This window comes from Procambarus clarkii, chromosome 31, assembly GCF_040958095.1.
Source record: "Procambarus clarkii isolate CNS0578487 chromosome 31, FALCON_Pclarkii_2.0, whole genome shotgun sequence".
NCBI classification, from domain to species: domain Eukaryota; kingdom Metazoa; phylum Arthropoda; class Malacostraca; order Decapoda; family Cambaridae; genus Procambarus; species Procambarus clarkii.
The window spans coordinates 6,232,146-6,259,302 of record NC_091180.1 but is presented as its reverse complement, the minus strand read 5'-3'; the positions used below and the strand labels follow the sequence as shown (position 1 = coordinate 6,259,302).

General features: G+C 55.3%; 1 protein-coding gene across 1 annotated transcript in view; it reads right to left on the bottom strand.

The window, feature by feature from the left end:
- The window catches only part of Ttd14 (TRPL translocation defect 14), a 330,131-nt gene extending 303,901 nt beyond the window's left edge, over nt 1–26,230 (bottom strand). The window contains exon 1 of the mRNA XM_045743040.2: nt 26,059–26,230. Within this exon, the coding sequence (XP_045598996.1) occupies nt 26,059–26,128 (70 nt within the window). The 5' untranslated portion in view covers nt 26,129–26,230. The remainder of the gene's footprint in view (nt 1–26,058) is intronic.
- Between the last annotated feature and the right edge of the window lie 927 nt (nt 26,231–27,157).

Here is a 27,157-nt window from a genome sequence, read left to right as displayed (position 1 = left end):
ACGTCGACCAAGAGGGAGAGGGGGGGGGGCGATATGAAGGGGGGAGAGGGGTGACACGAGGGTGAGGGGGGAGGGGGTGGTAATAATGGTGCCAGTTGGCACTCTGTGGATCACACGGGATGATGACACTGTTGTCCTGCTGCTGCCTACTGTTGTTCATAGTCAGTGCCACTACCTCCAGCCACTGTATAATAGTATATGACCAGTATAGTATAACATTACCAGAGTTAACAGTAGAGCAACAACAACATTATGAAGGGTGGAGGTCTGGCTACACGGACCTCATACACGACCCGTACACGTCCACCTGTCACGTCACCACCATCATGGCTACCAGCCAGGGGCAACATTCACGAAAGCACTTACGCAAGCACTTACGCAAGCACTTACGAACGTGTACATCTTTCCTCAATCTTTGACGGCTTTGGTTACATTTATTAAACAGTTTACAAGCATGAAAACTTCCCAAACAACTGTTGTTATTGTTATAAACAGCCTCCTAGTGTTTCGAAGCTCATTAACAGTTAAATAATTGTAAACAAACCCGCCAAAGATTAAGAAAAGATGTACAGGTTCGTAAGTGCTTGCGTAAGTGCTTTCGTGAATCTGACCCCAGCTTACTGTCTTCCCTCGCAAGCTTACACTACTCTTGCCCACACCACAATGGTCTAACCCACGCCACACCACCACCACGACCTGGGAGCAGTGTAGGGGAGGAGGGAGGGGGGTGGGAGCAGTGTAGGAGAGGAGGGAGGGGGGTGGGAGCAGTGTAGGGGAGGAGGGAGGGGGGTGGGAGCAGTGTAGGGGAGGAGGGAGGGGGGTGGGAGCAGTGTAGGAGAGAAGGGAGGGGGTGGGAGCAGTGTAGGGGAGGAGGGAGGGGGGTGGGAGCAGTGTAGGAGAGGAGGGAGGGGGGGTGGGAGCAGTGTAGGGGAGGAGGGAGGGGGGTGGGAGCAGTGTAGGGGGAGGAGGGAGGGGGGTGGGAGCAGTGTAGGGGAGGAGGGAGTGGGGTGGGAGCAGTGTAGGGGAGGAGGGAGGGGGGGGTGAGAGCAGTGTAGGGGAGGAGGGAGGGGGGGTGGGAGCAGTGTAGGAGAGGAGGGAGGGGGGTGGGAGCAGTGTATGGGAGGAGGGAGGGGGGGTGGGAGCAGTGTAGGGGAGGAGGGAGGGGGGGGGTGGGAGCAGTGTAGGGGAGGAGGGAGGGGGGTGGGAGCAGTGTAGGAGAGGAGGGAGGGGGGTGGGAGCAGTGTAGGGGAGGAGGGAGGGGGGTGGGAGCTGTGTAGGGGAGGAGGGAGGGGGGGTGGGAGCAGTGTAGGAGAGGAGGGAGGGGGATGGGAGCAGTGTAGGGGAGGAGGGAGGGGGGTGGGAGCAGTGTAGGGGAGGAGGGAGGGGGGGGTGGGAGCAGTGTAGGGGAGGAGGGAGGGGGGGGGTGGGAGCAGTGTAGGGGAGGAGGGAGGGGGTGGGAGCATTGTAGGGGAGGAGGGAGGGGGTGGGAGCATTGTAGGGGAGGGAGGGAGGGGGGTGGGAGCAGTGTAGGGGATGGAGGGGGGGGTGAGAGCAGTGTAGGGGAGAAGGGAGGGGGGGTGAGAGCAGTGTAGGAGAGGAGGGAGGGGGGTGAGAGCAGTGTAGGGGAGGAAGGCGGGAGGTGGGAGCAGTGTAGGGGAGGAGGGAGGGAGGTGGGAGCAGTGTAGGGGAGGAGGGAGGGAGGTGGGAGCAGTGTAGGGGAGGAGGGAGGGGGGGGGGTGAGAGCAGTGTAGGGGAGGAGGGAGGGAGGTGGGAGCAGTGTAGGGGAGGAGGGAGGGGGTGGGAGCAGTGTAGCCTCGCACGCGCACAGATAACACACATCCCTCTCTCGTTATCGTGTTATCTGATCGCGCTTATTTTAAGCTTATTTTAGATGAAGAGCAACGGTGCAAGCTTGTGAGGCGGTGCAAGCTTGTGCAGGGGTGCACGCTTGTGCAGCGGTGCACGCTTGTGCAGCGGTGCACGCTTGTGCAGCGGTGCACGCTTGTGCAGCGGTGCACGCTTGTGCAGCGGTGCAAGCTAGTGCAGGGGTGCAAGCTTGTGCAGGGGTGCAAGCTTGTGCAGGGGTGCAAGCTTGTGCAGGGGTGCAAGCTTGTGCGGCGGTGCACGCTTGTGCGGCGGTGCACGCTTGTGCGGCGGTGCACGCTTGTGCGGCGGTGCACGCTTGTGCGGCGGTGCACGCTTGTGCGGCGGTGCACGCTTGTGCGGCGGTGCACGCTTGTGCGGCGGTGCACGCTTGTGCGGCGGTGCACGCTTGTGCGGCGGTGCACGCTTGTGCGGCGGTGCACGCTTGTGCGGCGGTGCACGCTTGTGCGGCGGTGCACGCTTGTGCGGCGGTGCACGCTTGTGCGGCGGTGCAAGCTTGTGCGGCGGTGCAAGCTTGTGCGGCGGTGCAAGCTTGTGCGGCGGTGCAAGCTTGTGCGGCGGTGCAAGCTTGTGCGGCGGTGCAAGCTTGTGCGGCGGTGCAAGCTTGTGCGGCGGTGCAAGCTTGTGCGGCGGTGCAAGCTTGTGCGGCGGTGCAAGCTTGTGCGGCGGTGCAAGCTTGTGCGGCGGTGCAAGCTTGTGCGGCGGTGCAAGCTTGTGCGGCGGTGCAAGCTTGTGCGGCGGTGCAAGCTTGTGCGGCGGTGCAAGCTTGTGCGGCGGTGCAAGCTTGTGCGGCGGTGCAAGCTTGTGCGGCGGTGCAAGCTTGTGCGGCGGTGCAAGCTTGTGCGGCGGTGCAAGCTTGTGCGGCGGTGCAAGCTTGTGCGGCGGTGCAAGCTTGTGCGGCGGTGCAAGCTTGTGCGGCGGTGCAAGCTTGTGCGGCGGTGCAAGCTTGTGCGGCGGTGCAAGCTTGTGCGGCGGTGCAAGCTTGTGCGGCGGTGCAAGCTTGTGCGGCGGTGCAAGCTTGTGCGGCGGTGCAAGCTTGTGCGGCGGTGCAAGCTTGTGCGGCGGTGCAAGCTTGTGCGGCGGTGCACGCTTGTGCGGCGGTGCACGCTTGTGCGGCGGTGCACGCTTGTGCGGCGGTGCACGCTTGTGCGGCGGTGCACGCTTGTGCGGCGGTGCACGCTTGTGCGGCGGTGCACGCTTGTGCGGCGGTGCACGCTTGTGCGGCGGTGCACGCTTGTGCGGCGGTGCACGCTTGTGCGGCGGTGCACGCTTGTGCGGCGGTGCACGCTTGTGCGGCGGTGCACGCTTGTGCGGCGGTGCACGCTTGTGCGGCGGTGCACGCTTGTGCGGCGGTGCACGCTTGTGCGGCGGTGCACGCTTGTGCGGCGGTGCACGCTTGTGCGGCGGTGCACGCTTGTGCGGCGGTGCACGCTTGTGCGGCGGTGCACGCTTGTGCGGCGGTGCACGCTTGTGCGGCGGTGCACGCTTGTGCGGCGGTGCACGCTTGTGCGGCGGTGCACGCTTGTGCGGCGGTGCACGCTTGTGCGGCGGTGCACGCTTGTGCGGCGGTGCACGCTTGTGCGGCGGTGCACGCTTGTGCGGCGGTGCACGCTTGTGCGGCGGTGCACGCTTGTGCGGCGGTGCACGCTTGTGCGGCGGTGCACGCTTGTGCGGCGGTGCACGCTTGTGCGGCGGTGCACGCTTGTGCGGCGGTGCACGCTTGTGCGGCGGTGCACGCTTGTGCGGCGGTGCACGCTTGTGCGGCGGTGCACGCTTGTGCGGCGGTGCACGCTTGTGCGGCGGTGCACGCTTGTGCGGCGGTGCAAGCTTGTGCGGCGGTGCAAGCTTGTGCGGCGGTGCAAGCTTGTGCGGCGGTGCAAGCTTGTGCGGCGGTGCAAGCTTGTGCGGCGGTGCAAGCTTGTGCGGCGGTGCAAGCTTGTGCGGCGGTGCAAGCTTGTGCGGCGGTGCAAGCTTGTGCGGCGGTGCAAGCTTGTGCGGCGGTGCAAGCTTGTGCGGCGGTGCAAGCTTGTGCGGCGGTGCAAGCTTGTGCGGCGGTGCAAGCTTGTGCGGCGGTGCAAGCTTGTGCGGCGGTGCAAGCTTGTGCGGCGGTGCAAGCTTGTGCGGCGGTGCAAGCTTGTGGCACGCATAGACGCAATAAAGCACCTAAATTAATGGGATCGTCTCAAAGCTGTCCAAATGTACTCACTAGAAAGAAGACGAGAGAGATATCAAATAATATACACCTGGAAGATACTGGAGGGCCAAGTACCAAATCTACACAGTAAAATAACAACGTACTGGAGTGAACGATATGGAAGAAAATGTAGAATAGAACCAGTGAAGAGCAGAGGTGCCATAGACACAATCAGAGAACACTGTATAAACATCAGAGGTCCGCGGTTGTTCAACGTCCTCCCAGCAAGCATAAGAAATATTGCCGGAACAACCGTGGACATTTTCAAGAGGAAACTAGATTTATTCCTCCAAGGAGTGCCGGACCAACTGGGCTGTGGTGGGTATGTGGGCCTGAGGGCCGCTCCAAGCAACAGCCTGGTGGACCAAACTCTCACAAGTCAAGCCTGGCCTCGGGCCGGGCTTGGGGAGTAGAAGAACTCCCAGAACCCCATCAACCAGGTATCAACCAGGTGCAAGCTTGCGTAGGGGTGCATGCTTCCGTTGTGGTGTAAGCTTGCTTAGCAGTGCAGGCTTGCGTAGCGGTGCACGCTTCCGTTGTGGTGTAAGCTTGCGTAGCAGTGCAGGCTTGCGTAGCAGTGCAGGCTTGCGTAGCGGTGCAGGCTTGCGTTGCGGTGCAGGCTTCCGTTGAGGTGTAAGCTAGCGTATAGGTGCACGCTTGCGTTGCGGTGCACATGTCCTCAACCACCTGGACGCCGCCTCTACTCTCAGGCCGTCATCACTCCCCAGCATGTGCTGACACCCTCACATGTTGCAACGTATTGACTTTTACCCCCAGGTGTCACATGTTGCAACGTGTTGACTTTTACCCCCGGGTGTCACATGTTGCAACGTGTTGACTTTTACCCTCAGGTGTCACATGTTGCAACGTGTTGACTTTTACCCCCAGGTGTCACATGTTGCAACGTGTTGACTTTTACCCCCAGGTGTCACATGTTGCAACGTGTTGACTTTTACCCCCAGGTGTCTCATGTTGCAACGTGTTGACTTTTACCCCCAGGTGTCACATGTTGCAACGTGTTGACTTTTACCCCCAGGTGTCACATGTTGCAACGTGTTGACTTTAACCCCCAGGTGTCACGTGTTGCAACGTGTTGACTTTTACCCCCAGGTGTCACGTGTTGCAACGTGTTGACTTTAACCCCCAGGTGTCACGTGTTGCAACGTGTTGACTTTTACCACCAGGTGTCACGTGTTGCAACGTGTTGACTTTTACCTCAGGTGTCACGTGTTGCAACGTGTTGACTTTTACCTCAGGTGCATAATGTTGCAACTTGCTGACTTGTTCTTCCAGGAGTGAGATGTTGCAACTTACAGACGCTTAACATGCTGGTGAAGGTTCACCATGCAGCGTCACACAAGCCTCCGCTCGCACACCACACCTCTCGTGACGCAACCATCCCCGCCACACCTCTCGTGACGCACCCATCCCCGCCACGCCTCTCGTGACGCAACCATCCCCGCCACGCCTCTCGTGACGCAACCATCCCCGCCACGCCTCTCGTGACGCAACCATCCCCGCCACGCCTCTCGTGACGCAACCATCCCCGCCACACCTCTCGTGACGCAACCATCCCCGCCACACCTCTCGTGACGCAACCATCCCCGCCACACCTCTCGTGACGCAACCATCCCCGCCACACCTCTCGTGACGCAACCATCCCCGCCACACCTCTCGTGACGCAACCATCCCCGCCACACCTCTCGTGACGCAACCATCCCCGCCACACCTCTCGTGACGCAACCATCCCCGCCACACCTCTCGTGACGCAACCATCCCCGCCACACCTCTCGTGACGCAACCATCCCCGCCACACCTCTCGTGACGCAACCATCCCCGCCACACCTCTCGTGACGCAACCATCCCCGCCACACCTCTCGTGACGCAACCATCCTCGCCACACCTCTCGTGACGCAACCATCCCCGCAAACACCTCTCGTGACGCAACCATCCCCGCAAACACCTCTCGTGACGCAACCATCCCCGCCACGCCTCTCGTGACGCAACCATCCCCGCCACGCCTCTCGTGACGCAACCATCCCCACCAGACCTCTCGTGACGCAACCATCCCCGCCACACCTCGTGACGCAACCATCCCCACCACAACTCATGACGCAACCATCCCCGCCACACCTCTCGTGACGCAACCATCCCCGCCACACCTCTCGTGACGCAACCATCCCCGCCACACCTCTCGTGACGCAACCATCCCCACCACAACTCATGACGCAACCATCCCCGCCACACCTCTCGTGACGCAACCATCCCCGCCACACCTCGTGACGCAACCATCCCCGCCACACCTCGTGACGCAACCATCCCCACCACAACTCATGACGCAACCATCCCCGCCACACCTCTCGTGACGCAACCATCCCCGCCACACCTCTCGTGGCGCAACCATCCCCGCCACACCTCTCGTGACGCAACCATCCCCGCCACACCTCTCGTGACGCAACCATCCCCGCCACACCTCTCGTGACGCAACCATCCCCGCCACACCTCTCGTGACGCAACCATCCCCGCCACACCTCTCGTGACGCAACCATCCCCGCCACACCTCTCGTGACGCAACCATCCCCGCCACACCTCTCGTGACGCAACCATCCCCGCCACACCTCTCGTGACGCAACCATCCTCGCCACACCTCTCGTGACGCAACCATCCCCGCCACACCTCTCGTGACGCAACCATCCCCGCCACACCTCTCGTGACGCAACCATCCTCGCCACACCTCTCGTGACGCAACCATCCCCGCCACACCTCTCGTGACGCAACCATCCCCGCCACACCTCTCGTGACGCAACCATCCCCGCCACACCTCTCGTGACGCAACCATCCCCGCCACACCTCTCGTGACGCAACCATCCCCGCCACACCTCTCGTGACGCAACCATCCCCGCCACACCTCTCGTGACTCAACCATCCCCGCCACACCTCTCGTGACGCAACCATCCCCGCCACGCCTCTCGTGACGCAACCATCCCCACCAGACCTCTCGTGACGCAACCATCCCCGCCACACCTCGTGACGCAACCATCCCCACCACAACTCATGACGCAACCATCCCCGCCACACCTCTCGTGACGCAACCATCCCCGCCACACCTCTCGTGACGCAACCATCCCCGCCACACCTCTCGTGACGCAACCATCCCCACCACAACATGACGCAACCATCCCCGCCACACCTCTCGTGACGCAACCATCCCCGCCACACCTCTCGTGACGCAACCATCCCCGCCACACCTCTCGTGACGCAACCATCCCCGCCACACCTCTCGTGACGCAACCATCCCCGCCACACCTCTCGTGACGCAACCATCCCCGCCACACCTCTCGTGACGCAACCATCCCCACCACGCCTCTCGTGCCGCCCCCCACACTAGTGCTCCAGGAGTCTTACAGTGTCATTAATGTGTTTACAACGGTGAAAGACCAGCTTACACATTATGTATTCACATGTATATAAATATATACATTCACATGGTTTATTATGCACCCAATACTCATTCTGTAAGCGATACCCGCCCCCCTCCCCAAATAAAACCGTTACAGGGCCACTCGTGTTAACAAGACCTCAGCGGAGAATATTAAGTCAATATGACCCTCAACACCTTATAATTATTGATGTCAGCAAGTTAGGCACATTTTGCTCATTACAATCTCTCTTTACAGTAAGTTATTATCCACCGTGTGTCCGTGGGGCGGTCTATTGTGTGTCCGTGGGGAGGTCTATTGTGGGTCCGTGGGGCGGTCTATTGTGTGTCCGTGGGGAGGTCTATTGTGTGTCCGTGGGGCGGTCTATTGTGTGGTCCGTGGGGAGGTCTATTGTAGGTCCGTGGGGAGGTCTATTGTGTGTCCGTGGGGAGGTCTATTGTGGGTCCGTGGGGCGGTCTATTGTGTGTCCGTGGGGAGGTCTATTGTGTGTCCGTGGGGAGGTCTATTGTGGGTCCGTGGGGCGGTCTATTGTGTGTCCGCGGGGAGGTCTATTGTGTGTCCGCGGGGAGGTCTATTGTGTGTCCGCGGGGAGGTCTATTGTGTGTCCGCGGGGAGGTCTATTGTGTGTCCGCGGGGAGGTCTATTGTGGGTCCGCGGGGAGGTCTATTGTGGGTCCGTGGGGAGGTCTATTGTGGGTCCGTAAGGCGGTCTATTGTGGGTCCGTGGGGCGGTCTATTGTGGGTCCGTGGGGCGGTCTATTGTGGGTCCGTGGGGAGGTCTATTGTGGGTCCGTGGGGAGGTCTATTGTGGGTCCGTGGGGAGGTCTATTGTGGGTCCGTGGGGAGGTCTATTGTGGGTCCGTGGGGCGGTCTATTGTGGGTCCGTGGGGCGGTCTATTGTGGGTCCGTGGGGAGGTCTATTGTGGGTCCGTGGGGAGGTCTATTGTGGGTCCGTGGGGAGGTCTATTGTGGGTCCGTGGGGCGGTCTATTGTGGGTCCGTGGGGCGGTCTATTGTGGGTCCGTGGGGCGGTCTATTGTGGGTCCGTGGGGCGGTCTATTGTGGGTCCGTGGGGCGGTCTATTGTGTGTCCGAGGGGAGGTCTATTGTGGGTCCGTGGGGAGGTCTATTGTGGGTCCGTGGGGAGGTCTATTGTGGGTCCGTGGGGAGGTCTATTGTGGGTCCGTGGGGAGGTCTATTGTGGGTCCGTGGGGAGGTCTATTGTGGGTCCGTGGGGAGGTCTATTGTGGGTCCGTGGGGAGGTCTATTGTGGGTCCGTGGGGAGGTCTATTGTGGGTCCGTGGGGAGGTCTATTGTGGGTCCGTGGGGAGGTCTATTGTGGGTCCGTGGGGAGGTCTATTGTGGGTCCGTGGGGAGGTCTATTGTGGGTCCGTGGGGAGGTCTATTGTGGGTCCGTGGGGAGGTCTATTGTGGGTCCGTGGGGAGGTCTATTGTGGGTCCGTGGGGAGGTCTATTGTGGGTCCGTGGGGAGGTCTATTGTGGGTCCGTGGGGAGGTCTATTGTGGGTCCGTGGGGAGGTCTATTGTGGGTCCGTGGGGAGGTCTATTGTGGGTCCGTGGGGCGGTCTATTGTTAATGCAAACTTTTACACGTGGAGACATTACAGAGGCACAGAAGGGAATTATCAGGGGAGAGTTTAGTTTTTAGTTTAGCGAGGACGTCAACATAATCTTGGTCCTGCAGTCCAGCGTGAGAGGAACTCTACAACATTATGACTTTGACCCTTAATAAGCAGGTATATAAAGGTATGTGTACGTCTGCCTCCGGAGACTAGCCAGGATTGTATGATGGGGGGGGGGGGGTGTCAGTGGTTAGACCTTGGGACACCTCCACACACACCTAAAGTATATACATATATATACACAGGCTTCCCCTCTCCCACAACATGAATTACATTATTAATTATATTAAAATAATTTCGGACTGCGCTGAAGAGAAGCAAGTCTCCGTGCACTTCAGCGTGGCGTGAAAAGTGCTGAGGTGTGACGAGACGGGGAGCCGGGTGCTGGGGAACATGTGCAGCTCTCTGCATTATACACCCAGCAGTGCAAAACAAAGGTATAACACTGAAATTTTGAGATGAATAACATTAGAAGCTATTGACAGTCATCTTCAAATTCTCAAACCGACTGAATCCTATGCCTTTACTGATGGCTCTGTGCAGTTAGGCACTGGTAAAACAGGTTGTGCATGTGCAGTATATAAAGGGAAGGAAATGATCGTGTCTACACGGGAGACATCTCCCGTCACGCAGGGTGCAGTCGCACCTCCACAGATCTCTAGTATCATCTACTGATACTGGTAATGGCTCAAAAAGGCCACCACTTACGGGCTATTCATGCCCGTGCCACTTTTTGGGTGGCTTAATCTTCATCAATCATCATGTCTGGTACACTGAGATTGAACAACTGGGCAAGCACGACACAGACCGAGCTATTGGGCATTTATCTAGCCACTGAATACCTTAAGCTCAATGGTGGTGGAGTTATTTTCTGTGACTCTAAAAGTGCTCTGCAGTCCTTATATAACCCATCACAATGTATGTCTGAAGTAGCTTGTAATATTAAATGGAATGTAATTTTTGCCAATGATAATAACTTGTATAAAATTTGTGTGGATCCCATCCCATGTTGGAGTTGGAAAACATGACCTTATAGATCGATTGGCCAATGAGGCTTGCAGGAAAGAAAACATTGATTATGACTTTGGACTATCTAATGCAATTATTAGAAACATACAAATTAAAGAAATTAATTCAAATTTAGAAGAACTAATAAATGCCCAGAGACCTGAAAGCTGAAGTATTAAAAGTCATGACAAGTTTTGAAATAATAGGTATTTGTATGGTCAGCACAGGACTTCAGCCCTCCTGGCCTCTTGTACCACCAACTGTGTAACAATTTTATTGACTCAGGTGTTCTGGACGACATCCTAACAATATATCCAAAATTTGCTTGTCCATTTAAAGAATGAAGAACAATTGTTATTTATATTACTTCTAAGCTGCATCACTTATGAACCCATCCCTGCCCTTGTGTGGCAGTGCACAGTAGAAAGTTGTTTTCACATATCCATACATTAAAACATTGATTGTAACCATGATATATATGTGTACTTCCGCCTACAGTTTAGACCTATTGTCTTATGTATGACCCTCTGTCCTGCGTGACAGTGAATACCAGCATTATCCTCACTTTAATAAGACTTATCGAAATCCTCAGATTAGGCAAAATTGTTATTAATTTTGCCAATAAAGATGTTAATAATAATAAAAGTCAGTCTGGACAGACTAGCACTCCACACGTCACCATGGTTGGTGAGAGACAGGGCAGACATCTGCCCGTGTACCAGTATGGTTGGTGAGAGACATCTGCCCGTGTACCAGCATGGTTGGTGAGAGACATCTGCCCGTGTACCAGTATGGTTGGTGAGAGACATCTGCCCGTGTACCACCATGGTTGGTGAGAGACACGGGCAGACATCTGCCCGTGTACCAGTATGGTTGGTGAGAGACATCTGCCCGTGTACCACCATGGTTGGTGAGAGACACGGGCAGACATCTGCCCGTGTACCAGTATGGTTGGTGAGAGACATCTGCCCGTGTACCAGCATGGTTGGTGAGAGACACGGGCAGACATCTGCCCGTGTACCAGTATGGTTGGTGAGAGACATCTGCCCGTGTACCACCATGGTTGGTGAGAGACACGGGCAGACATCTGCCCGTGTACCAGTATGGTTGGTGAGAGACATCTGCCCGTGTACCACCATGGTTGGTGAGAGACACGGGCAGACATCTGCCCGTGTACCAGCATGGTTGGTGAGAGACACGGGCAGACATCTGCCCGTGTACCAGCATGGTTGGTGAGAGAGACGGGCAGACATCTGCCCGTGTACCAGCATGGTTGGTGAGAGACATCTGCCCGTGTACCAGCATGGTTGGTGAGAGAGACGGGCAGACATCTGCCCGTGTACCAGCATGGTTGGTGAGAGACATCTGCCCGTGTACCAGCATGGTTGGTGAGAGACACGGGCAGACATCTGCCCGTGTACCAGTATGGTTGGTGAGAGACATCTGCCCGTGTACCAGCATGGTTGGTGAGAGACACGGGCAGACATCTGCCCGTGTACCAGTATGGTTGGTGAGAGACACGGGCAGACATCTGCCCGTGAACCAGCATGGTTGGTGAGAGACACGGGCAGACATCTGCCCGTGTACCAGCATGGTTGGTGAGAGAGACGGGCAGACATCTGCCCGTGTACCAGCATGGTTGGTGAGAGACACGGGCAGACATCTGCCCGTGTACCAGCATGGTTGGTGAGAGACACGGGCAGACATCTGCCCGTGTACCAGCATGGTTGGTGAGAGACACGGGCAGACATCTGCCCGTGTACCAGCATGGTTGGTGAGAGAGACGGGCAGACATCTGCCCGTGTACCAGCATGGTTGGTGAGAGACACGGGCAGACATCTGCCCGTGTACCAGCATGGTTGGTGAGAGAGACGGGCAGACATCTGCCCGTGTACCAGCATGGTTGGTGAGAGACACGGGCAGACATCTGCCCGTGTACCAGCATGGTTGGTGAGAGACACGGGCAGACATCTGCCCGTGTACCAGTATGGTTGGTGAGAGACACGGGCAGACATCTGCCCGTGTACCAGCATGGTTGGTGAGAGACATCTGCCCGTGTACCAGCATGGTTGGTGAGAGACATCTGCCCGTGTACCACCATGGTTGGTGAGAGACACCTGGAGGCGCGCCACCTTACACACACACACACACACACACACACACACACACACACACACACACACACACACACACACACACACACACACACACCTACTCCACCTAAAGCATACATCTATGTTGCTATGGTCGAGGACATGGTAGTATGCGCCCCACAACAGTCGCTTTGCTCCCAATTATAGCCATTTACTGTTAGGTGAACAGGGCATTCGGAGGTCAGCGTCCGCAGGATGCAACCCACAACAGTCCATTTACTCTGACGTTTACTCATGTACTGGTGAGTGAGCAGAGCCTCTAGGTGTAAGGAGACGTGCACAAGCGTCTACCCCGGATCAGTCACACAGAGGCCCGGTTTCAAGGCTACAAGAGTGAAACTAAATTAATGCAACTCGGCACCCCACAAAGAGGCGTAGTAGGCTGACCTTGTTTAATGTTCTAATTAATTAACGCCTTACTAAAATTAACTCCAACTAGTCCGGCAAACATCACTATCAGCTATGGAGATGACTTCCTTGTAATCTTTCGTGGTGTAATAACCCACCACCAAATGCAATCATATATTGTATATATACCGACAGCTTGAGAGCCTGGTTGATACTGGTTGATGGGGTTCTGGGAGTTCTACTCCCAAGCCCGGCCCGAGGCCAGGCTTGACTTGTGAGAGTTCGCCTTGGTCTTGTAATCAACGCTACTAAAACTATGGTAATTAACACACAAATTGGTAATCGCAAAACTAGGACCACGAAAACTGAAGCTAGATAACATACCAATAGACTATGTTTCTTCTTTCAAATACCTTTGTGTGTCTGTTCATTGTACCTTAACTGCAGTCAATAAGTTAAATCAACAATATAGAGGCATGGCAGGATGTGCAGAATACCCCCGTTGAAGAGCAGAGGTGCAACAGGTACTCTGAGAGAGAACTATCAACATCAGAGGCCCGAGACTGTTCAACACGCTTCCACTACACATAAGGGGCATAACTGGCCGACCCCTCACAGTGTTCAAGAGAGAACTGGATAAACACCTCCAAAGGATACCTGATCAACCAGGCTGTGACTCATACGTCAGGCTGCGAGCAGCCGCGTCCAACAGCCTGGTTGACCAATCCAGCAACCAGGCCTGGTCGACGACCGGGCCGCGGGGACGCTAAGCCCCGGAATTTTTTTTTAATTTACATTTACATTTTTACATTTACCAATATATATTCCAGGTAACCTCAAGGTAAGGTAGAGAGACAGACTCAAGGTTCTCAGAACAGTAGTGGGGTACAGCCCTAAATACAGTGGTAATATTAGAATAGTAAAAATGATGTACTTAGCATATACAAGCTCTCTGATAGACTATCATGCACCAGCTTTAGTCCTGCAAAATGGTAAAAGTAAAATGAAGCACTCAGAATTATACTTGGCTGTCCTATAACTATCAAAGTTCTTAATATGCGGAAAGAATTAAATATACTTAGCATTCAAGATAGAATATTTGAAATCACTCTTATGATGGGACTAAAGCTTCTGCGTGATAAAAGCAACATTGTGTCAGTTGAACTGTTAGAACACATACGTAATGGAACCAGCGAGTCTAAATGGATTCAAAGAACAGCCACTCATATTAAAATGATGGGACCGCTTGATACCTGCTTGATGGGGTTCTGGGAGTTCTTCGACTCCCCAAGCCCGGCCCGCGGCCAGGCTGACCAGGCTTGAGACCAGGACTGTACAGATGAAAGAGTACAGCACTTCCTTCCACCCTGGCAGATAGTACCTTTTGACATCCTGACCCCTACATACCCCACCAAGAAACTAATCACAAACAACCCTCATGCTCAGTTTGCTGCTAAATTAAGCACCATAGAACACATTCACAATATACAAACTGAAAACAACATACCACAGACCATATACACTGACGGATCACTCAATACAGCTACAGGGAGGGCAGGAAGTGCTGTTATTGCTCATCAGCCCGATGGCAGCACAATTCAAAGGAATATAAGTTAGTAACTGGACGTCCAAAATGCAAGCTGAGTTGGTAGCAATACTGGTAGCACTCGAAATTGACAACACTGAAGTAGACAGCTTAATTATCTCCGACTCCCTTTCCTCACTACGAGCAATAAACAGTTTACAATCAAGTAATAACGTTCTTGTCTCAGAAGCCAGACATAGATATATAAGCATACTTAACAAGAGGGTAAATATAAAAATGTTGTGGATTCCTTCTCACATTGGCCTGCAGGAACATGACAAAGTTGACGCCCTTGCTAAGGCTGCAGTAAATAAATACAGTATTGAACGGAATCTTGAGTTATCAAATAGGTCCCTTAAAAGTGTCATTGGACGAGAACTCCTGGATGGATTTGAAGAAAGTAGAATAGAGCAAACTGGAACTAGCAGGTCCATTGTTCATCACAATGAAATGTGGCAAGTAAAACATGTGTATGGGGCAAGTAACAAAGTCAGTAGACTAACAGATGTTGTCACAGCTCGTATAAGACTTGGCTACAAGTATCTCTGGCATTTGGGCTTGTATAGGGATCTAGATGAAGTAAAGTGTGTGGACAAAGACAGGGACACACACTCGAACACTATATCTTGGACTGTAGTCAAATTCAGCCATTTAGAGATAAATCTAACCTCACGCTGTATATGGCCAACCATCTTATTACTAAGGATAAAATACCTGAAATCCTTGCACTGTGTCCATATTTCGCTTCCAGTAGATAGTAGACATATGTAGACAGTAGACATATGAGATTAAGAAACAAGTAGTGTATTGTGAAGACTAATAATAAACAGCAGCTCCTCTATGACTGTAATATCTCCATTGTTCAAACAATTATGTATTAGCGGTAAGACCTACCATTAATGTATAATGACTTACTGTAAATATATAGATCTTGAAATAGAACATTCTCTGTAACCAGCTGACATTGTAATTATAAGGTGTGAAGGAGAGATGTAATTGTTAATGTAATAATCTCCGTTGAGGTCTGATAAAGATCTTTTGTGCCCTCTGTAATGCTTTTTGCGCTACCGCTCACAGCATGAGTATGGGGTGCACAATAAACTAGCACCCACAGCATGAGTATGGGGTGCACAATAAACTAGCACCCACAGCAGGAGTATGGGGTGCACAATAAACAAGGGTCAAGAATAGCAACAGGACTGAGTCCGAGCTCAGTCCTGGACAACCAACTGTCCACCAACAGTACACTGGTCAACCAACTGTCCACCAACAGTACACTGGACAACCAACTGTCCACCAACAGTACACTGGACAACCAACTGTCCACCAACAGTACACTGGACAACCAACTGTCCACCAACAGTACACTGGACAACCAACTGTCCACCAACAGTACACTGGACAACCAACTGTCCACCAACAGTACACTGGACAACCAACTGTCCACCAACAGTACACTGGACAACCAACTGTCCACCAACAGTACACTGGTCAACCAACTGACCACCAACAGTACACTGGACAACCAACTGACCACCAACAGTACAATGGTCAACCAACTAACCACCAACAGTACACTGGACAACCAACTGACCACCAACAGTACACTGGACAACCAACTGACCACCAACAGTACACTGGTCAACCAACTGACCACCAACAGTACACTGGACAACCAACTGACCACCAACAGTACACTGGACAACCAACTGACCACCAACAGTACACTGGACAACCAACTGCCCACCAACAGTACACTGGACAACCAACTGACCACCAACAGTACACTGGACAACCAACTAACCACCAACAGTACACTGGACAACCAACTGACCACCAACAGTACACTGGACAACCAACTAACCACCAACAGTACACTGGACAACCAACTAACCACCAACAGTTCTCCTGCACCACCAAGACCACCACATTACAGGTGCAGGAGCGCTCGTTAAGTCTGGTACACTCCTCCCTCAGTGGGCTCTCACACACCTGCCTGCATTGTTCACTTGCCTCAACCTTCCTGCAATGATCACCTTATTTGATGTGTGGGTGCTGCAGGGAGCGTGTGGCGCCTCACCGAGCGCTTGTGAGTGTGGAATAACTGGTAGAGTGTGAGCATAACAGGTAACAAATGTCACAAGTTATCTTGAGGTTATCTTGAGTTGCCACACCCCCGTGCAAGACACGCGCCTCTGTGTCACAACCATCAGCTGTGTATATACACAGAAGAGTAATGTAATATCTTGGGACACTTTAAAAGTTGCTTCTCTCCTGTCAGTGTATTTGACATGATGTCAGGCAGTGTGTAGTAGGCCTACCCCTGCCTCACTTGACACACCTTAACTCTCACGTATTACCTAAACCATAAGACCTTCAATACTCCCTTGTTTGTGATGCCTCCACCAATTAGATTCAAGTATCAGTGCTCTACGCATACTTGGCATATCTATAAATCCAACATTGTAACTCATCTTTTATGTATGGACGTTTACCGAAATAAACATATAATTATTTATGTATGACGCTGTAGATATATGAAACTATGAAAATATATCAGTGTTGCTAACTAGCCTTGTGGTCCCCAGTCACACAGGCCTCCCAGGGCATATCCCCCCAGCTAGTAGTGTCCCAGGGCATGTCTCCCCTGCTAGTAGTGTCCCTGGGCATGTTCCCCCTGCTAGTAGTGTCCCAGGGCATGCCCCTCCTGCTAGTAGTGTCCCAGGGCATGCCCCTCCTGCTAGTAGTGTCCCAGGGCATGCCCCTCCTGCTAGTAGTGTCCCAGGGCATGCCCCTCCTGCTAGTAGTGTCCCAGGGCATGCCCCTCCTGCTAGTAGTGTCCCAGGGCATGTTCCCCCTGCTAGTAGTGTCACAGGGCATGTCCCCCTCCTCCTAGTAGTGTCCCAGGGCATGCCCCCTCCTGCTAGCAGTGTCCCAGGGCATGCCCCCTCCTGCTAGTAGTGTCCCAGGGCATGCCCCTCCTGCTAGTAGTGTCCCAGGACATGTCCCTCCTGCTAGTAGTGTCCCAGGGCATGTCCCTCCTGCTAGTAGTGTCCCTGGGCATGTCCCTCCTGCTAGTAGTGTCCCAGGGCATGCCCCCCCCCTGCCAGCAGTGTTTGAACGTGCTTCACTCTGAACAGTGCCTGGATGGGGTTCTTGGAGTACCACTCCTCAAGCCCGGCGAGGGACCAGGCTTCACTAGCGCCAGCTTGGTCCAACAGGGTGCTGCTGTATACTTTATGGTATTGATTTATGCTATGTATCCTCACAATCCCAATGTACCTTCTTGTATATATATATATAAAATAAAATAAAATAAAAACATTAAAAATAAATAACGATGTAAAGTGTATCAAAGGTGTGGTGGCGTTTACCTGTGTCAGCTGACAAGTCAGAGACACAAGTCAGGTGACTTGTGTCTCGCTCAGTTCCTCCTCACCCTACACCTCTGTTGGCCTCCCCCCGTGTTACACTGTGACAGTGTAACATAATATACACAGCCTGTCCATATGTACAGTCACGTCATGTTGCCTGTCAGCATGACGCATGACGGGGGCCCTGTGTGGTGCTTGCCTGGGGGAGGGGGGCCCTGTGTGGTGCTTGCCTGGGGGAGGGGAGACCTGTGTGGTGCTTGCCTGGGGGAGGGGGGCCCTGTGTGGTGCTTGCCTGGGGGAGGGGGGCCCTGTGTGGTGCTTGCCTGGGGGAGGGGGGCCCTGTGTGGTGCTTGCCTGGGGGAGGGGGGCCCTGTGTGGTGCTTGCCTGGGGGAGGGGGGCCCTGTGTGGTGCTTGCCTGGGGGAGGGGGGCCCTGTGTGGTGCTTGCCTGGGGGAGGGGGGCCCTGTGTGGTGCTTGCCTGGGGGAGGGGGGGGGCCGTGTGTGGTGCTTGCCTGGGGGAGGGGGGGGCCGTGTGTGGTGCTTGCCTGGGGGAGGGGGGGGCCGTGTGTGGTGCTTGCCTGGGGGAGGGGGGGGGCCGTGTGTGGTGCTTGCCTGGGGGAGGGGGGCCGTGTGTGGTGCTTGCCTGGGGGAGGGGGGCCCTGTGTGGTGCTTGCCTGGGGGAGGGGGGCCCTGTGTGGTGCTTGCCTGGGGGAGGGGGCCCTGTGTGGTGCTTGCCTGGGGGAGGGGGGGCCCTGTGTGGTGCTTGCCTGGGGGAGGGGGGCCCTGTGTGGTGCTTGCCTGGGGGAGGGGGGCCCTGTGTGGTGCTTGCCTGGGGGAGGGGAGACCTGTGTGGTGCTTGCCTGGGGGAGGGGGGCCCTGTGTAGTGCTTGCCTGGGGGAGGGGGGCCCTGTGTAGTGCTTGCCTGGGGGAGGGGGGCCCTGTGTGGTGCTTGCCTGGGGGAGGGGGGCCCTGTGTGGTGCTTGCCTGGGGGAGAGGGGCCCTGTGTTGTGCTTGCCTGGGGGAGGGGGCCCCTGTGTGGTGCTTGCCTGGGGGAGGGGGGCCCTGTGTGGTGCTTGCCTGGGGGAGGGGGGGGGCCGTGTGTGGTGCTTGCCTGGGGGAGGGGGGGGCCGTGTGTGGTGCTTGCCTGGGGGAGGGGGGCCCTGTGTGGTGCTTGCCTGGGGGAGGGGGGCCCTGTGTGGTGCTTGCCTGGGGGAGGGGGGCCCTATGTGGTGCTTGCCTGGGGGAGGGGGGCCCTGTGTGGTGCTTGCCTGGGGGAGGGGGGCCCTGTGTGGTGCTTGCCTGGGGGAGGGGGGCCCTGTGTGGTGCTTGCCTGGGGAAGGGGGGCCCTGTGTGGTGCTTGCCTGGGGGAGGGGAGACCTGTGTGGTGCTTGCCTGGGGGAGGGGAGACCTGTGTGGTGCTTGCCTGGGGGAGGGGAGACCTGTGTGGTGCTTGCCTGGGGGAGGGGAGACCTGTGTGGTGCTTGCCTGGGGGAGGGGAGACCTGTGTGGTGCTTGCCTGGGGGAGGGGGGCCGTGTGTGGTGCTTGCCTGGGGGAGGGGGGCCCTGTGTGGTGCTTGCCTGGGGGAGGGGGGCCCTGTGTGGTGCTTGCCTGGGGGAGGGGAGACCTGTGTGGTGCTTGCCTAGGGGAGGGGAGACCTGTGTGGTGCTTGCCTGGGGGAGGGGGGCCGTGTGTGGTGCTTGCCTGCGGGAGGGGGGCCCTGTGTGGTGCTTGCCTGGGGGAGGGGGGCCCTGTGGGGTGCTTGCCTGGGGAAGGGGGGGCCCTGTGTGGTGCTTGCCTGGGGGAGGGGGGCCCTGTGTGGTGCTTGCCTGGGGGAGGGGGGCCCTGTGTGGTGCTTGCCTAGGGGAGGGGGGGCGGCCGTGTGTGGTGCTTGCCTGGGGGAGGGGGGCCCTGTGTGGTGCTTGCCTGGGGGAGGGGGGCCATGTGTGGTGCTTGCCTGGGGGAGGGGGGCCCTGTGGGGTGCTTGCCTGGGGGAGGGGGGGCCCTGTGTGGTGCTTGCCTGGGGGAGGGGGGGCCCTGTGTGGTGCTTGCCTGGGGGAGGGGGCCCTGTGTGGTGCTTGCCTGGGGGAGGGGGGGCCCTGTGGGGTGCTTGCCTGGGGGAGGGGGGCCCTGTGGGGTGCTTGCCTGGGGGAGGGGGGGCCGTGTGTGGTGCTTGCCTGGGGGAGGGGGGGCCGTGTGTGGTGCTTGGCTGGGGGAGGGGGCCGTGTGTGGTGCTTGCCTGGGGGAGGGGGGCCCTGTGGGGTGCTTGCCTGGGGGAGGGGGGCCCTGTGTGGTGCTTGCCTGGGGGAGAGGGGCCGTGTGTGGCGCTTGCCTGGGGGAGGGAGGGCCGTGTGTGGTGCTTGCCTGGGGGAGGGGGGCCGTGTGTGGTGCTTGCCTGGGGGAGGGGGCCCTGTGTGGTGCTTGCCTGGGGGAGGGGGCCCTGTGTGGTGCTTGCCTGGGGGAGGGAGGGCCGTGTGTGGTGCTTGCCTGGGGGAGAGGGGCCGTGTGTGGCGCTTGCCTGGGGGAGGGGGGCCGTGTGTGGTGCTTGCCTGGGGGAGAGGGGCCGTGTGTGGTGCTTGCCTGGGGGAGGGGGGCCCTGTGTGGTGCTTGCCTGGGGGAGAGGGGCCGTGTGTGGCGCTTGCCTGGGGGAGGGAGGGCCATGTGTGGTGCTTGCCTGGGGGAGGGGGGCCCTGTGGGGTGCTTGCCTGGGGGAGGGGGGCCCTGTGGGGTGCTTGCCTGGGGGAGGGGGCCGTGTGTGGTGCTTGCCTGGGGGAGGGGGCCGTGTGTGGTGCTTGCCTGGGGGAGGGGACCCTGTGTGGTGCTTGCCTGGGGGAGGGGACCCTGTGTGGTGCTTGCCTGGGGGAGGGGGGCCGTGTGTGGTGCTTGCCTGGGGGAGGGTGGCCCTGTGTGGTGCTTGCCTGGGGGAGGGGGGGGCCGTGTGTGGCGCTTGCCTGGGGGAGGGGGGGCCGTGTATGGTCCTTGCCTGGGGGAGGGGGGCCGTGTGTGGTGCTTGCCTGGGGGAGGGGGGCCGTGTGTGGTGCTTGCCTGGGGGAGGGGGCCCTGTGTGGTGCTTGCCTGGGGGAGGGGGCCCTGTGTGGTGCTTGCCTGGGGGAGGGGGGGCCGTGTGTGGTGCTTGCCTGGGGGAGGGGGGCCGTGTGTGGTGCTTGCCTGGGGGAGGGGGCCCTGTGTGGTGCTTGCCTGGGGGAGGGGGGGCCGTGTGTGGTGCTTGCCTGGGGGAGGGGGGGGCCGTGTGTGGTGCTTGCCTGGGGGAGGGGGGGCCCGTGTGTGGTGCTTGCCTGGGGGAAGGGGGGCCGTGTGTGGTGCTTGCCTGGGGGAGGGGGGCCATGTGTGGTGCTTGCCTGGGGGAGGGGGGCCGTGTGTGGTGCTTGCCTGGGGGAGGGGGGCCGTGTGTGGTGCTTGCCTGGGGGAGGGGGGCCCTGTGTGGTGCTTGCCTGGGGGAGGGGGGCCCTGTGTGGTGCTTGCCTGGGGGAGGGGGGCCCTGTGTGGTGCTTGCCTGGGGGAGGGGGGCCGTGTGTGGTGCTTGCCTGGGGGAGGGGGGGCCGTGTGTGGTGCTTGCCTAGGGGAGGGGGGCCGTGTGTGGTGCTTGCCTGGGGGAGGGAGGGCCGTGTGTGGTGCTTGCCTGGGGGAGGGGGGGGGTCGTGTGTGGTGCTTGCCTGGGGAGGTGGGCCCTGTGTGGTGCTTGCCTGGGGGAGGTGGGCCCTGTGTGGTGCTTGCCTGGGGGAGGGGGGCCGTGTGTGGTGCTTGCCTAATACACCAGGAGAGTACAGTGCCTAATACACCAGGAGAGTACCGTGCCTAATACACCAGGAGAGTACCGTGCCTAATACACCAGGAGAGTACTGTGCCTAATACACCAGGAGAGTACCGTGCCTAATACACCAGGAGAGTACTGTGCCTAATACACCAGGAGAGTACCGTGCCTAATACATTAGGAGAGTACCGTGCCTAATACACCAGGAGAGTACTGTGCCTAATACACCAGGAGAGTACAGTGCCTAATACACCAGGAGAGTACAGTGCCTAATACAGCAGGAGAGTACTGTGCCTAATACACCAGGAGAGTACCGTGCCTAATACACCAGGAGAGTACTGTGCCTAATACACCAGGAGAGTAGCGTGCCTAATACACCAGGAGAGTACCGTGCCTAATACACCAGGAGAGTACCGTGCCTAATACACCAGGAGAGTACAGTGCCTAATACACCAGGAGAGTACAGTGCCTAATACACCAGGAGAGTACAGTGCCTAATACACCAGGAGAGTACTGTGCCTAATACACCAGGAGAGTACAGTGCCTAATACACCAGGAGAGTACCGTGCCTAATACACCAGGAGAGTACCGTGCCTAATACACCAGGAGAGTATCGTGCCTAATACACCAGGAGAGTACAGTGCCTAATACACCAGGAGAGTAGCGTGCCTAATACACGGAAACCAGTCTCCGTGGTGTAGTGGTAAGACACTCGCCTGGTGTTCCGCGAGCGCTTTGTCATGGGTTCATATCCTGGCCGGGGAGGATTTACTGGGCGCAAATCCTTAACTGTATCCTCTGTGTAACTCGACAGTAGAATGGGTACTTGGTTGTAAAAACAATTCTTCGCGGGGGTCGTATTCCAGGGACCTGCCTGAAACGCTACGCGTACTAAAATCGGTAGGGAAATTAACACGGAAAAGACTCACTATCACTTCAAGTTGATCTAACTAGGGTTTTGAAATGGTCAAAAGAATGGCAGATGCGGTTTAATGCTGATAAATGTAAAGTTTTGAGGCTAGGTAATGATGATAATTAGAATATACGAGCTAGATGGTGGTGAGATTGTGTCCAGATTGATTGTCTTGAACGTGTCCAGCGTAGGATGACTAAGTTAATTCCCCAAATTAGAAATCTTTCATATAAAGAAAGATTAACAAAACTTAAATTGCATTCACTGGAAAGGCGAAGAGTTAGGGTGACATGATAGAGGTTTACAAGTTGATGAATGGACATAAACGGGATATTAATAGGGAATTAAAAGTATCAACACAAGACAAAACACGAAACAATGGGTATACATTGGATAAGTTTAGATTTAAGAAAGACTTGGGTAAATACTGGTTCCGTAACAGGGTTGTTGATTTGTGGAACCAATTACCGCGTAACGTGGTGGAGGTGGGGTCCCTCGATTGTTTCAAACGTGGGTTGGACATGTATATGAGTGGGATTGGGTGGTTATAGATAGGAGCTGCCTCGTATGGGCCAATAGGCCTTCTGCTGTTACCTTTGTTCTTATGTACTAGTGGTTGTACAAGAATGTAACAATTCTTGTATATATCTTCAAAAAAAATAATAATAATAGTACACCAGGAGAGTACCGTGCCTAATACACCAGAAGTGCAGTGCCTAATACACCAGGAGAGTACCGTGCCTAATACACCAGAAGTGCAGTGCCTAATACACCAGGAGAGTACCGTGCCTAATACACCAGGAGAGTACAGTGCCTAATACACCAGGAGAGTACTGTGCCTAATACACCAGGAGAGTACCGTGCCTAATACACCAGGAGAGTACCGTGCCTAATACACCAGAAGTGCAGTGCCTAATACACCAGGAGAGTACCGTGCCTAATACACCAGAAGTGCAGTGCCTAATACACCAGGAGAGTACCGTGCCTAATACACCAGAAGTGCAGTGCCTAATACACCAGAAGTGCAGTGCCTAATACACCAGGAGAGTACCGTGCCTAATACACCAGGAGAGTACAGTGCCTAATACACCAGGAGAGTACTGTGCCTAATACACCAGGAGAGTACCGTGCCTAATACACCAGGAGAGTACCGTGCCTAATACACCAGGAGAGTACAGTGCCTAATACACCAGGAGAGTACAGTGCCTAATACACCAGGAGAGTACCGTGCCTAATACACCAGGAGAGTACCGTGCCTAATACACCAGGAGAGTACCGTGCCTAATACACCAGGAGAGTACCGTGCCTAATACACCAGGAGAGTACCGTGCCTAATACACCAGGAGAGTACCGTGCCTAATACACCAGGAGAGTACCGTGCCTAATACACCAGGAGAGTACCGTGCCTAATACACCAGGAGAGTACAGTGCCTAATACACCAGGAGAGTACCGTGCCTAATACACCAGAAGTGCAGTGCCTAATACACCAGAAGTGCAGTGCCTAATACACCAGGAGAGTACCGTGCCTAATACACCAGAAGTGCAGTGCCTAATACACCAGGAGAGTACCGTGCCTAATACACCAGGAGAGTACTGTGCCTAATACACCAGGAGAGTACAGTGCCTAATACACCAGGAGAGTACCGTGCCTAATACACCAGGAGAGTACCGTGCCTAATACACCAGGAGAGTACCGTGCCTAATACACCAGGAGAGTACCGTGCCTAATACACCAGGAGAGTACAGTGCCTAATACAGCAGGAGAGTACAGTGCCTAATACACCAGGAGAGTACAGTGCCTAATACACCAGGAGAGTACAGTGCCTAATACACCAGGAGAGTACAGTGCCTAATACACCAGGAGAGTACTGTGCCTAATACACCAGGAGAGTACAGTGCCTAATACACCAGGAGAGTACAGTGCCTAATACACCAGGAGAGTACTGTGCCTAATACACCAGGAGAGTACCGTGCCTAATACACCAGGAGAGTACCGTGCCTAATACACCAGGAGAGTACCGTGCCTAATACACCAGGAGAGTACCGTGCCTAATACACCAGGAGAGTACAGTGCCTAATACAGCAGGAGAGTACAGTGCCTAATACACCAGGAGAGTACAGTGCCTAATACACCAGGAGAGTACTGTGCCTAATACACCAGGAGAGTACAGTGCCTAATACACCAGGAGAGTACAGTGCCTAATACACCAGGAGAGTACAGTGCCTAATACACCAGGAGAGTACAGTGCCTAATACACCAGGAGAGTACTGTGCCTAATACAGCAAGAGTACTGTGTACGATTACACATCGCGAAGGGTTATACATATAACTTTAAAAAGAGTACCTTTTCCTTATAGCAAATTGTTGTATAGGTCATTAAACGCCATGATAATAATTACACAGGCCTACTGTATAGAGGCTCCTTGTCTTCAATACTTGTTACAATACACCGCCTGGGTCCTGTAATATATATATATATATATATATATATATATATATATATATATATATAATAAGGAAGGGAGTACCACCTCTAGCTGGAAGAAGGGGGACCCATAGCCTCGGAGGAAACCACGCATAACGCATTAGAGGATGCGTGTGTGTATATATATATATATATATATATTATATAATGTTAAACATGGTTATTTAAAAAAAAAAGAATAGAGTACCACCTCTGGCTGGAAGAAGGGGGACCCAAAGCCTCGGAGGACACCACGCATAACGCATTAGAGGGAATGTTTAGGTCCCCTCCAATACAGTTGGTGTGCTTTTCTCCTACCACCCCCTTCCTTTTTTTGTACTTTATTATGTATTTGAAGGTTACAAGATACCCATGGGTTGATACAAAAATAATACAAAAAGTGCTCAAAGGTTATGGATCTCTCGAAAAACACGGTAATGGGGAAACATTGATGAATGTCACACATTATATTATTTTTTTATGAGTTTTCTCGTGTCTTTAGATCGTGTGGAAGAAGTCGTCAAGATGCTAACATGTGTACACACTTCCTCTAAGATTTGTACTCAAGTTTAACAAGAAACTAATTTGCATATACAACATTTCCCGTCACGTACGACACAGAAACGTTTGGACGATCTTAATAGAGAATGTCGCATGAATTCGTGAAGGAACGATGCATTACGGAGCGAGTGATAATATACGGGTCGGAACCACACTCTGCTAGTAAGTTGGGAAGAGAGGCGGGGTTGTTAAGGTCATGGTGACCTGACCTTCACCGGCACGCTGCGTGACCTGACCTTCACCAGCAGGCTGGGTGACCTGACCTTGATCAGGAGGCTGCGTGACCCGACCTAGACTAGCAGGCTGGGTGACCTGACCTTGACTAGCAGGCTGGGTGACCTGACCTTGACTAGCAGGCTGGGTGACCTGACCTTGACCAGGAGGCTGGGTGACCTGACCTTGACCAGCACGGAGGGTGTTGTGGTCACCTCACCTACAACCATTACTACATACTTGTCCTCACATGTACCAGGCTCCTGTGTACACACTTGCGGTACAGCAAGTCTCCCGCCAGAGCAACACTAGGGACGTACACACAGGGGGTGGTTATAGAGGCAGACAACACGCACAAACATCACCACAACGACGCAAAAACAGCGGCAATATCGGCCGGCGGTTCAAGAGGAGGGAAGGTGGAGTTGGCCACGCTGCTCACCACCACCATACCTTCCCTCGCCACGATACTCACTATTTCCCCGCCCCAACAGTCACTTAGGGTACTCACCGCCCGTCAGAACCACCTTATACACCCGCTTGTTGGGGCTATGGTGGCCGTTGATGGTAGAGTGCGCCATGAGTGTGTCGAGGGTTAACTATAGCACAATGTCCATGTTATGACTGGCGGGAGGTGAGGAACGCCTCTCCTCTCCGGCCGCTGGCGCTCAACTACACCCAGACGCCACCCTCGCCCCCTCCACCACCGTCAACACCTGCCCGCGCAGCTGCCACATACTGCCAGCTGAGGCTCCTGCACCGCCATCTCTGGACCAGATTGTAAACTACCACCGGTCCTCTTCCTATTGCGTTCCTGCCGAGGTGACCCACCGGCCGGCTCTCTGGTCCTGCCTCCCTACCTAGCCTTTCCACCACTATTTACTGGACAGGTGTGAGGTCCACCACCACAACTCACAGGATGGGTATGGGGATTCGCAATCACTGACATAATTGGTATGGAGTCCACCACTACTCACATGACGGGTATGGGGTCCACTACAACTCACAGGACCCTATACCCAACTTGTGAGCAGTAGTAACACCCCCCCCCCCCACCCTATAATGTGAACGGTAGTGGATCCCAAATCCATCCTGTGAGGGGTAGAGGACCCCATACCCATCTGTGAGCGACTGAGTAAGAAAGTTGGAAGTCAGCTAACGTAGTCCCAATATACAAAATGGGAGGAGGGCCTAAACTACAGGCCGGTGTCCTTAACTTGTATGGCATGCGAGGTGATGGAGAAGATCGTGAGAAAAAGCCTGGTAGCACAACTGGTGAGAAGGGACTGTAACCCGTCACCAACATGGGTTCAGGGATGACAAGTCGTGTCTCACAGGCTTAATAGAATTCTATGACCAAACAACAAGCATCATGCAAGAAACAGAAGGGTGGGCACACTGCATTTTCTTGGACTGTCAGAAAGCTTACAACAAAGTCCCCCCATAACACACTGTTGCATAAGTTGGAGAAACAAGCTGGTAAGGTAATTGAGGGGCTGGTCCCAAACCTGCACACATAAATAACATCACATGAGACCAGAAGACATGGCAGGATGTGCAGAATACCCCCGTTGAAAAGCAGAGGTGCAACTGGTACTCTGAGAGAGAAC